Source organism: Aplysia californica, unplaced genomic scaffold (assembly GCF_000002075.1).
Source record: "Aplysia californica isolate F4 #8 unplaced genomic scaffold, AplCal3.0 scaffold00892, whole genome shotgun sequence".
Taxonomy (NCBI): domain Eukaryota; kingdom Metazoa; phylum Mollusca; class Gastropoda; order Aplysiida; family Aplysiidae; genus Aplysia; species Aplysia californica.
Window position 1 is genome coordinate 90,274 of NW_004798162.1, and position 12,101 is coordinate 102,374.

The 12,101-nt window shown below is 38.5% G+C and overlaps 1 protein-coding gene across 1 annotated transcript in view; it reads right to left on the reverse strand.

Moving 5' to 3' along the window:
* LOC101852213 (lysosomal cobalamin transporter ABCD4) overlaps positions 1–12,101 on the reverse strand; it is a gene marked incomplete at its 5' end in the record, with an annotated part of 31,732 nt that overhangs the window by 8,766 nt on the left and 10,865 nt on the right. The window contains 8 exons of the mRNA XM_013089190.2: positions 314–397; positions 1,258–1,349; positions 2,478–2,599; positions 4,363–4,508; positions 5,746–5,871; positions 8,838–8,954; positions 9,959–10,098; positions 10,577–10,704. Coding sequence (XP_012944644.1) covers positions 314–397; positions 1,258–1,349; positions 2,478–2,599; positions 4,363–4,508; positions 5,746–5,871; positions 8,838–8,954; positions 9,959–10,098; positions 10,577–10,704 — 955 coding nt within the window. The remainder of the gene's footprint in view (positions 1–313; positions 398–1,257; positions 1,350–2,477; positions 2,600–4,362; positions 4,509–5,745; positions 5,872–8,837; positions 8,955–9,958; positions 10,099–10,576; positions 10,705–12,101) is intronic.

The following is a 12,101-nucleotide window of genomic DNA, read 5'->3' on the forward strand; positions in this document are numbered from 1 at the left end:
CTTTCTTCTCCTGTATGTAAAAGTACTTCACCACCGCCACAATCAGACAGAGACTGAGATTTACAATGTGGCTAGAACAAAGGAAAGAATCAGACAAAAAAGCAGAGGCAACACACCAAAGTAATTACCACACATCATTTCTTTCCATAGACATTCATCCATTTACTTTCATAATCAGAAGAGTTACACCTATTTATGGTGTCCATTTATTACACTCCCCTTCCCGAACATGACCAATGGGAATACTACTAAAGTGGGGAAGCTCTTGGGGAAAAGCATAAGAGAACAAAACTAAATAAACAAAACCACTCACGGGTTGGTAGTTGCCTCTAAGAAGCTGTAGTTTTCATTTTGTTCATCCTTCAGCCGACCCAGCTCCTCAAACAGCTGGCCGATTCTAGACGACGTGATAGAAAAAGATAACGAAAGAAATAAGACAAGATGATACAAATATCCTAGGCGAGGTGATAGAAAAAGATAACGCAAAAAATAAGACAAAATTATACAAATATTCTAGACGAGGTGATAGAAAGAGACAACGCAAGAAATAAGACAAAATGATACAAATATTATATCAGCAGACAAATTAAAATGAGCGTGTGTGTGTCTGTGTGTGTGTGTGTGAGTGTGTATGTTTGCATGTGTGTCATTTCTTCATTCATATGAGCAAATATTATTTTTTTCAGTTATTGTTTTGTACTTGGATTTATGTAACGCGCCTACAGCTGTGTGTACACAGGAGTAGGTGTTGTGAAAATTATCTACAGCAGCAGCAGCATTAAAATTTGGGAAAATGCCAACTTCAGTGTTCAAGGCTACATAAACCAGTAAAGAAAGTTGGATAAGAGGAAGGCTGTACAAAAAAAATAGAAAAGTAAACTATTTTCTAAACTAGAGAGCACTCAATTCTATTTCAGGTGAATGTAGAAAACTATCATGCAACTGTTGGTGATAAAAAGATATACTTCTACGTCCCACACGTGGAATCACTGTATCATATTATATAACATTTTATGTTTATACATCTTCAATAATTAACAAATGAATGAAAAGGTTTTTTTAAGCAAAAAGAAAAAAAAAAAAAAACCCAGGATATTTGACTACTAATCAAAATCTCTCACGTCCAACTTTTATTCTGAATAGCGTAATCTAAATAGAGATATTTTATACTTATTTTTGTATTTCTATTTTCATTCATGACACATTATTTGCTAGAAGAGCACTGGGACAAACTTATGTTCTTAACTTTACACATACCTGTGAGCTGCTCCTACTACATCAGTCATTTGAACTGACTGGTCTATCAACTTTGTGAAACAGTTGATCAAATATATAGACACAAAGGCATTCTGAAAAGACACAGACAATTTCATTATAATATGCATGCACATTCACCAATCTCATAAAAATGATGCCAAAGAATATAAGTCCATTCTCCTAAGTTTTAAAGACATGTCATTTAAATTTACTTACAGAAAACAGAAAAAAATCAATAGTTAACACTTTGCCCCACACAGCACCGCGCAGTGCGCACAACACTTGTCCCCACAGACCAGGTATGTAGATAGGGTACATTAGTACAATACCTGTATCTCGGCAAAAATACCCTAACCATTTTGAAATTTTTAACTCATTAAGAAAATTGTGATGATCGCGTGTTCACCAAAAAAGGAATTAGAATTGGAACTGGAAACATTAGAACTAGCACATTTGTCACCCGAATTCTCTTCAGGTGTTAGCATAAATTGGAATTAGAATTGGAACTGGAAACATTAGAACTAGCACATTCGTCACCCGAATTCTCTTCAGGTGTTAGCATAAAGCAGCTAGGTCAACTAGACATTTTTTTTTAATGTACACTTATTGTATACAAAATCATTTTCGACCTCATAGGCCACACTAGCCATTCATGAAGGAAATTATAACTTTTTAAAAATGCATATATCACAAAGGAGATCATTGCTGCAACATTTTTGTCGCTATATCACACCATCGCTGATCAGCATCCCAAGGGGGAAAAGAGATCGATTCTTACATTCGCCGATTGGCGTCCTGTGGGGGCAAAGTCTTAAATTAACTGCGAGAGTGTGGACATGAAAAGAGATTTACCTTGAAGAGAACAGCAAGAACAGGGGTCACCAATTTTTTTCCAAAGAGGACCAGATAACTGAGAGAATGCCAAGGATAGAGCGTTTAACTATTTTGTTCAATACTACACACTGAATACATTATAAAAACATTTGCTAGACGTTATGAAGTCTACGAAACCACTTTTAATTTGCACTCTAGAGTTCAATGTAAATGGTTAAAGTAAAATCATTTTGGTGATCGAGTACTGAGCATGATATTTTAACACATCTTTCAAGTTTGTTTGTTTTTCTGAGTGATAGCATAGCTGTGGGCCAGACATACTGACCTCGTGGACTAGAGTTTGATGACCCCTGCGTAAGAAGAACTAATAAAACTGTGTGGCTTACTGTACTGATAAGCTGGGCCAATTCTCCTGGTTCCATATAATCGTATCTCCCAACGAAAATAGGAAAAGCAATTGCAATGTATGACAAGATGGAGCCCAAGTAGTCTGCACTGTTCGTACAACCTGGTGAAGAGTAAACATTACAAAATTATTAAAATCAAAGAGTTGTGAGAAAGAAATATGCTTTTCTGTATACACTACACTTATTTCAACATACTGACAGTTTGTTTTAGTAGAGGTTTTACAGCGCTCGCGACTACGTAAGGTAATATGAGCGCCAGAAAATAAGAGGTGTTACAAGAGAGTAACAAACATAAAAAAGGAGGGGAGATAAGGACGATAGATGTTTCATAGGAAAGAAGGAACAAACCACACCAGAGCACCCGCCAACCACCCACATATACTAACAGTAATCTTTGGTTCTGTTTCATAGTTTTAGTAAAAGTTTTACGACATTTGCAATACAATTAGGTCATATAAGTGCCCACGGTTAGAGCTGTTACGAGAGAGTAACAAACACAAAAAAGGAGGAGAGATAAGAAAGAAGGAGAAAACCACACCAGAGCACCCGCTAACCACCTACAAATTTTGGTTCACAACACAGAACAATATGAGCTTGAATAAAGTCAGGAATACTGACACAAGAACAGTAATTTACTTCATGGAAAAAGCAAGACAGACAATTGTTAAAAAAAAACAACAGAAACAGGACCTACTGATGGTGCCTTCCAGCCAACCATAATAAAATTGAGGATTTGTAAGATGGAGGGATAAAAAGCTTTTATAGACATAGCTACACTTATCAAAACATATCTATAGCAGTTTATTTCATACACCACACAGACAGTATTTTGCTTAAAGAAAAAATCTCATCTTTTTAAAGATCTAGATCTTGAATTGACATCACAAATGTCAGCACTTAACTAGTCCTTTAATCCTATCCATACGCCTGGGGTCATTTTGAACCCCAGGGGTTGTTGTATTCTTCACATTTTAGAATACTTCTAGTGCGAAGATCTCTTTGAAACTTTCAGTATCATCATTCTGACAGACCGCTATGCACAGCGTACAGATCGGATTAACGAATAAATTTCCTCTTTGGAAAGTGGAGGCACAGAGTTTCCCATTTTGTGTGGATAAAATAGTGAAGCACAACGTACGGATAGGGTTAATAAAAAGATTTTAAAATCAATTTTGTTTTCAGTAGCCAGGTTACTGAAACTCTTTAAAAATATGCTATTCCCTTTCTTCTTTGTAACCATGATACCAAGCAAAAAAGATAGTTCACTTCTATTGTCCTTATATAACTTTGCTAAATGTAGAATTGCAATCACAAAATCAAAATTGAAAAAGATGACATCCATCTGGAAATGACAATGCAAAAAATACAAAATAAGGATTTTAAGAAGCACAATATTCCCCACCACAACATATGGAGGTGAATCATGGACAATCAATGAACAAGATTTTAGGAAACATTCGCCGCTTTCAAAATTAAATGTTAAAAAAGAACATCCAGGATACAGGAAATTAAAAATTCAAGAAGTACTTAGAAGAATGAGGTATAGAAACACCAACACTCCTCACTGAAACTGAACTACTGATGAATCAAGAGAGGAAGGAGCAGACCTAAGAAAAGATAGGAACAAGACATACAAATCTGGCTTGCAACAAAAAAAGCAACACAGACAGGTATAAAGGCAAGAAACAGTGTTTTATAGCAGAAAGGTGCAACCTCCAAATACTGAAAAAGCTAAAAAGAAGAACTTAACTAAAACTATGGCTTCCTGTAAAATATTCTGTAAAATATGCTCATTGTGACTGTGACACTACTTCCAACACAATGCAAATTGTAACTAAGAATAAATCAAATAAAAAGCACTCACAATGGAGAGCAAATTCCCATAGAACCAGTCGATGTTGTGTTCTGAGTAGAGTAGAGAGCTTCTTATTTGCTTTGACTTTCTCCACTTTGCCTGCCCGGTAAAATGCAGCAGACTCAGCATTGCTTCTCATTTGCATATGCTTGTACCTAAGGAATAGAAAAAAAAAGTGATTTAATTATGTCGTTATTGTTAGTGTTCAGTAAAAACTAGAATTTACCAATACAGCGCCCTCTAACCTTTCACTTTCACTTTTCTCTTCCACTTGTGGTAGTGGGTGTTGTGGGGAGACACAGGCGTCTCTGCAGCAATGCGAGTGGCCTATTGGAGGGACATCCCGTGATCTCTGAGGGTGTCTGCCACAGATTCGCTCCAGCGTCGTCTTGGTCTTTCTCTGGCTCTCCAGCCACAATATCTGGTGTTGCATGCACTCAGAGCTGGTTGGTTTGAAGGCATCCATGCGAGGTGTCCTAAACACTTAATCCTCTGTTTCTCAATGAGTGGTAGAACTGGTGTTGCTCCTACCATGTCTCTTATGACTTCATTTTTTTATCTTGTCTCGCCTGGTCTTGTTTACTGCTCTTCTTAGACATTTCATTTTGTATGTGACCAGCTTCCTATCGAGGGCTTTTGTTAGGAACCATGTCTGGCACCGATATGTGAGCGTTAGTAAAATAATGGCCTTGATGAGCTTTGCCTTGGTGCTCATGGGGATGTTGGGATGTTTCAGGAGAGGGGCAAGTACCCTCTAACCATCAACTCTAAACAAGCATAAATAAAATAGCTCACTTAAAAGTTACAACAGATGTACCTAAAATCTCCCTCTTTCTTCTCCGCTATGAAGAAGTACTCCTCCACTAAATTCATTAAAAGCTTGCTGAAAACAGAGTTGCCATAAGAAGCATAATATTTCCCAGGGAACAGTGAAGGACAAAAACTAATACAGAAAAAAAGAAGAGGAGGCAGACCACACCTACCAACCCCTCACTACCTAATGAACATAAGAGTTGGAAAGAGCTAGACTAGCAGATGTTTTAAGAAAAGAGAAGCACACTTACACAATAATAGTCATATAGTGCAGGGATCCAGGTAGGACAGACAGGGGAAAAAAAGAGCGAAAGATAAAAACTAGAACTTACATCCTCCAACCACCAGCTCCACACAAGTATAAAGAACTCACATAAGTTTAGCTTTAGTAGAGGTTTTACTGCACTCGCCACTGCATAAGGCCATATGAGCGCCAGAAGATTAGAGGTGTTACAAAAGAGTAACAAACATAAAAAAGAAGAAGGGGAGATAAGGACGATAGATGTTTGATAGGAAAGAAGGAGCAAACCACACCAATGCATGCGCCAACCACTCACGTAAAAGTTATGACAAAAATACCTGAAATCTCCTTCTTTCTTCTCCTGTATGTAAAAGTACTTCACCACTGGAGTCATCAACAGCTTGTTGAACACAGTAAACACAACAAAGAACACGGCTGTGCTGGCTGGTCCAATGTACCCAGACCTGAGAGGAAAACAAAGACCACAATCAAATACATTTTACGTTTATGATTAATTATTCATTTTGGCAAATTTGGACTGCCATTAATTAAGAACATCAATCCATTGTCTCTTCAGCATCAAATCATGAGAACATCATCAACTTATTCACTAGTACAAGCCAACTTATCATCTCTGTATTTTCCTTGTCACTACAATGAGCCTTATGATCGGCTCAACTACATGTTTCTATAAATACTGAAACTATTCCACTCCAAACTTTCACTAATAATATCCATGTTCTGATCCAGAAATACAGTCGAACCTGCCATGACGGCCAGCTGTACAAATGGCCACTTTCCATTTCCCCCCTTATGTTTTTTCGACATAATTTAACTGTGTAAAACGGGCATCTGTACAACGCGGCCACGGCCACCTATTTTAACAACCTACTGTCAAATTTACCTGCCTCAGGCGGCCAGGCGTGGTCACTCATTGCCTGACGCTTGGTCATAAATTTTCAATCGGCCTCATCCTGTGGACAGGCCATCATAATTCATTCAACTGTCCTTATTGTTAGTCCCATCAGTGAATGTTTACCCAAGTTGACCAATGGATAGGGCTAACAATAAATTTTCAAATGCTGGTGAGGGAAACGTGATCCATCATAACCTTTAAGCCCCACCCACAACTCATGCACAAATCTTCAGAGAGGTGACTGGTTACTGTTGTGTTTACCTAATCAGTAACAAAGTAACAATTACAATGGATGTTGACGTGAACTTGCAACAAAAGCGTCGCTCGTTTTGAGAGTGGTGGCGACCCATGTGTTTGTTTAACCATGGCACTCGGTCTTCATCGTCTTACTTACATAACGTTCTGTTTATTTTACCCTTGCACAAAATCAGCAACAAAAAGAAAGCTTACCAAAAAACAACACAAAAAAACCCTTCTTACACTACTCAAAGGAAAACAAAAACCCTTTTGAATTAGCCTTACGGCAGTCTCAAGTTTTAGATCAGCCCCGCACGGCTGCTAAAATGCGACTGAAAGTGGTACTTTAGTTGGTGGCCAAGCCCCAGTCTGACCTCCCGGGTGAAGGTAATAAATCAGTGTCAGTCGGCCACTCCCGTGCTTAACAACCGTGACGATAGCGATACCCGCCGCTGTGCCTGCGTAACTCGGTTCTGGTAATTTTCGTATCACTTTCCCTCGTTATTTCTCCCGATCTGATAAACCTAGAAGCCTGTTTATCATCTCATTTTAAAGATCATCTTAAGACTAACAAGACGATCCCACTTTCGCTCCGGAAATCTCACTGGTGTTATAGCAGTTACGCATTTTGCAGTACAAGTGTTTTGTTCATCTAATGTTGCATTTTAAATTATATTCCATTTTGGAGTTTATTATCTCAAAAGCCAAACTCAGATTTTTCACTCAGATTTCTCTGCTTCACTTGAAACAGGTTAGACATTTAGAAGGTTGAGATGTACTTTCTGACTCTGAAGAGGAGAAAATTAACTTTCAAAAACAACAGACGGAGAAGGAAGACAGGTTGTCGGAGTTAGAGCACAAACCCCCTAACCCTAGGACTGACCCTATCTGTTCTCATTTAGACAGCATACTTGACTCGCACAACATCACACTGCAGGCATATCACGGCCGCTCTTTCATTGGCAATCACTGCCACAAATACATCATGAGTCGCGTTTATAAAGACCTCACGGCATTTATTGTAAAAGAAACAGTAGAAAACTCCCACAACCAAAACATAATTGACACCGCTTACACTCTCATAGAAAAATTCAATCATTTACACAACGCGTTTCGGGACCTTCACATTCACATCTCACACGGCCAACCAGTGTCAAAAGACGGACTACCACACTTTGACAACATGCATCAAAACTTACATGTCATTCTACAGGAGACACTTAAGTGAAAAGGTACTTCCCAAACACCACATTTTCGAAAACCACTGAATCCCGTGGATACAAGCATATGGGTTTGGTTTGGCTTTACATGGGAAACAGGGTGGTGTACTTATCTATGTTTCTGTGGCAAAGCTGGAGAGAAGAGGAGCTGGGATACGTAATATCGAACAACAGCTGAAAGTTGTCATGCAATCTTACCCCGTCATGTCAAATCCAAAACTATTATCCAATGTGCCTCCGACAAAGAAAAAAAAGGTGATACTGCAATCAACTCTTCACTACTCCAAAACCATGGACTTCCCTCAAAAACAGCAACGTGAGTTTTGATATTTGACCATTTCTGGTGTATTTTATGTGAAATTGAATGGTTGATTAAGTTTTGTTTGATTGAAATTTAGATCTAAAAATATTCACGCCAAAGGGCAATGGTAAAATATGAGCCATTTTTGGAGCGCTATATATATTTATCGTTATTTCATACAATTTTGCATCTTTCTCAGTAAGTACAGAAGTTCCCCCTTGTTCCAAACAGGCAAAATAAAATGACGATAAAGTCACCGATCGGCGTATTTTGCAAGTTTAATTGTCCTAAAAATGAAACGAACAATGCTGTTAGCGGGACATGGGGAATTCCCCTGGCCACGAGTTCATGACCCGGTGACCGGGGTCAGATTACAAGGTGTGGCGCGCTAGCTGCCTGCGAACTAAAGTACCGCTTTCTAACAGCCGTGCCCGGTTTGGACCTCAGAAGAGAATGATTTGCTTTCTTCATTTTGACCAGTCCTGCCTAGGACAGCCACCAGTGTTATACGGCCCCTTTTCTCCTTGATAATGGGTGACCATTTTAGACAGGTTTGACTGTACTCGGTTTGGGGGAGGGGAGGTGTCAATTTTTCATTTCAGTTTTCTTTCATTTGATATATAATATTTAATACTTGGCTAACAAATAGGTAAATCAGTGGACTAAACCAAACGTTTTCACAAAACAGGTGCCTGCCTTTGAAAGAAATTAAGCCCAGGACACTAGAAATTATGTAGTAGTTCATAACTGACTTACGCATTCCATGCCTTGTACAAGTAGTAGCCAGTGGTGAATGGGGTGATCATGATGGGAATGAGAACTTGACTGAAAGTGTTACACATGCGTTCCACATCCTGGGTGATACGCTGGTCCCTGAAAAGAAAAAATTGATTTGAAACTCTTAGTAAAAAATGTAACACAACAGACTTTGCCTCAAGCAAAAGGCAACATTGCAGTTAACTCACTTGAGCCTGAGCTATTTTTTCACCCTACAACCATTGCAGCTGACACTTTTGAGGTATATTGAAGGGTTAACCACAAAAATACTGTGAAAGCTGCTATCAGTTTTTAACATGCAATAAGAGAAAGAAAGAAATTCTCTCAAAGAAAAAGAAAACTGCATCTAATTTGTCCAAATCGTTTTTATTTTATCAATATTTTGAAATGGCAATGTCTGGGGGTTATGCAATTCTTTTCTTTTTTTGGCGTCCAATGTATAATAATATTTTATCCATCGCAATGCAGGGGTGACTAACTTAGTCCGTTACAGCTCAAAAAGTATCACACATAAGTTCGCAAAATTTTTAATGAAACGAAACAAGTGGGTCAACTGTTGGCTCACTGCTTCCCACAGCTTGTAACTGAAAAAACACTGAAGATATTGATCGATAAAGCGCATCCCGTAAATACACAGGATTAGGCCACCGGGCGTCCCGTAAGTACACAGGAATAGGCTCAAGTGATTTAAAACATCCAATCTACCAAAACTGATGAAACACCTCTAAGAGAGATTATCTTCATGGAGTTGTAATTTATGACAAGTACCATTCAAAGTTTAATGAAAACCAACGAACACAATAATAATACTGAAAAGAAATAAAACGGAACAGCCAACACAACAGAAAGCACCCGCCATCTGCCTTGAATTGAACAATAAAAAGGATATGTCAATGCCACAGAGAAAAATCTTTATAACAACCTAGAAACACTTCGACAAACCATTGTAAGTGTGAGGATGTCCATCATCTCCATATTACGCAGAACGGGAAAGTAGATGAAGATATGCTGTGTTGTTAGCGATCCAGTAGCATCTGAGCGTTAACTCTTTATGTATATATGCTATAAAAACAAAAAGATACACTGTAGCTTGCACTCACGGATTGTCAACAGTCTTGTCCACGACGTTGAGCTTGTAGTACAGGATGTCCGTGAAGTAGAGGTCATGCAGAGCATTGCACACTGAGCCTCTCCACGTGATGTATAGCACAGAGGCGACATACGTTTTAGTGCTGAGGATCTGAAAACAGTCAACAATAAAACCTTAGCAATACACTCCTTTAGCTCTTGAAATATGAGCTTATTGGGCATCTAAAAAATTAACACCCCCTACCCCCCGCCCTGTCTCAAAATACTTGTTCAAGTCTCTAAGTATCTTAAGGAATCAAGACCTATAGTTGTTAGTTTTAGTAAGAGTTTTACAATATTTGAAACACAATAAGGTCATATCAGTGACAAAGGTTAGTAATATAAGATAAAAGAAGGTTTAAAAATATATAAAAAGTATATATGTAAAATTGATCTCAACTGTAGCATGAAATACAAAAAGTAGTATTCAGTTCAAGGAACATACAACAAATATTTCAACAGTGCGAACTTTACAAGTACATGTATAGACCTAAACGAAAAAAGTAGTATTCAATTCAGTAAACCAATATAAACGAAAAAAGTAGTATTCAATTCAGTAAACCAATATAATCAAATATAGAGCAACTCACAAACGCCTCTGCAAGGATCAGCAAAACCCCTTCCAACAGCTGCTTGTAGAACTCAGCTTCCTCTTTGTCTGTGAGAATCTTGTAGAACTTTCCGGACAACAGCCCAACATAGTAGATGAGGACTTGCTCTGAAAAGGGCAAAAGCATTGAAAATAGAAGCTAGTAATTGCAGAATGTGACAAGAAAATGACATCGCTGGTTCAAAGGAGTAAATTTGTTTACACTCCCATGGGAACAGTTTAAATTTTGAAGGAGACTTGAAACGTTGTTGGTTGGAGAATAAACAAGGACACAAACACAATAGCAGACACATAGTGCAGGAAAATAGTAAGATAGACAGAAACAAAAGTGAGAAAGAAAAAAAGTAAGAAGTACATGTATATGTGGTGCCTTCCAACCTGAGGGAAACTGACTGACATTACTATCATTTGGCCTGTAGGTTATTGAAAATGACATTAAGATATAAATTGGGTTAACAACAAAATTCTGGTATGGGGGAGGGGGGAGGGGACTGTCTGAAAACTACTGCCCCCGCCCACCCACCCCCCAAAAAAACGGCAAGCGGGCAAACAGGTAACATCAAATTCTGCAATGGGAGGAAAATAAAGAGGAGCATATCAACTCAACTTCGACCTCCAGCCAATAAGAGAACAGGAAAACCCTAAACAGAAACCACTCCATTAGAATGACAAAAACCTATCTGACATTTTTGGCCATTTTGAGTTACTAAGACCAGAAACCAAAAATGTTCTACCTGCTATATCGAAATCGAAAGATTATTCAGAGTCGTTGTCAAGATATTCAAGGAACTGAATTCGAAAAACCTTGACATGTTGTGAAACTCAACAATTTTACGTCCAATTTCTCAAAACAACAGTGTAGATACGAGCAGATAGAACTTTGTAATTCTGAGGTAGCGAAATTACAAGGGTTGAAAATAAAATGCCCAGACAAAATCATCCCCCCGCCCCCCTAGGTGCACATGATACACCATTGCATTCACTGCATTACTATTGTTGTTTTGTTCTTGTTCAGGTGGGGGGTTTTAGTTTTATTAAGAGGTTTTACAGCGCTCGCAAACCAATAAAATCATAGAGTGCCGAAGAATATAGGTGTTACAAGAGAGTAACAAACACAAAAAAGTAGGAGAGATCAAGATCATAGATGTTTGATAGGAAAGTAAAAGCAAATCACACCAGAGCACCCGCCTACCACCCACTGTTCAGGTGTGCTTTGCAACAAACCAGACAAATATCAGCCGCATCTGGCGTGGACACAAGACATTTGGGTCACTGAAAATGAAGGAGCAGACCACAGCAGAAAGCCCATAAACCACCCATAGACTATAGTAAGCCCACAAACCACCCATAGACTATAGTAAGCCCACAAACCACCCATAGACTATATTAAGCCCACAAACCACCCATAGACTATATTAAGCCCACAAACCACCCATAGACTATATTAATATTAAGCCCACAAACCACCCATAGACTATATTACTGCACGACCAAATACCCCCTTC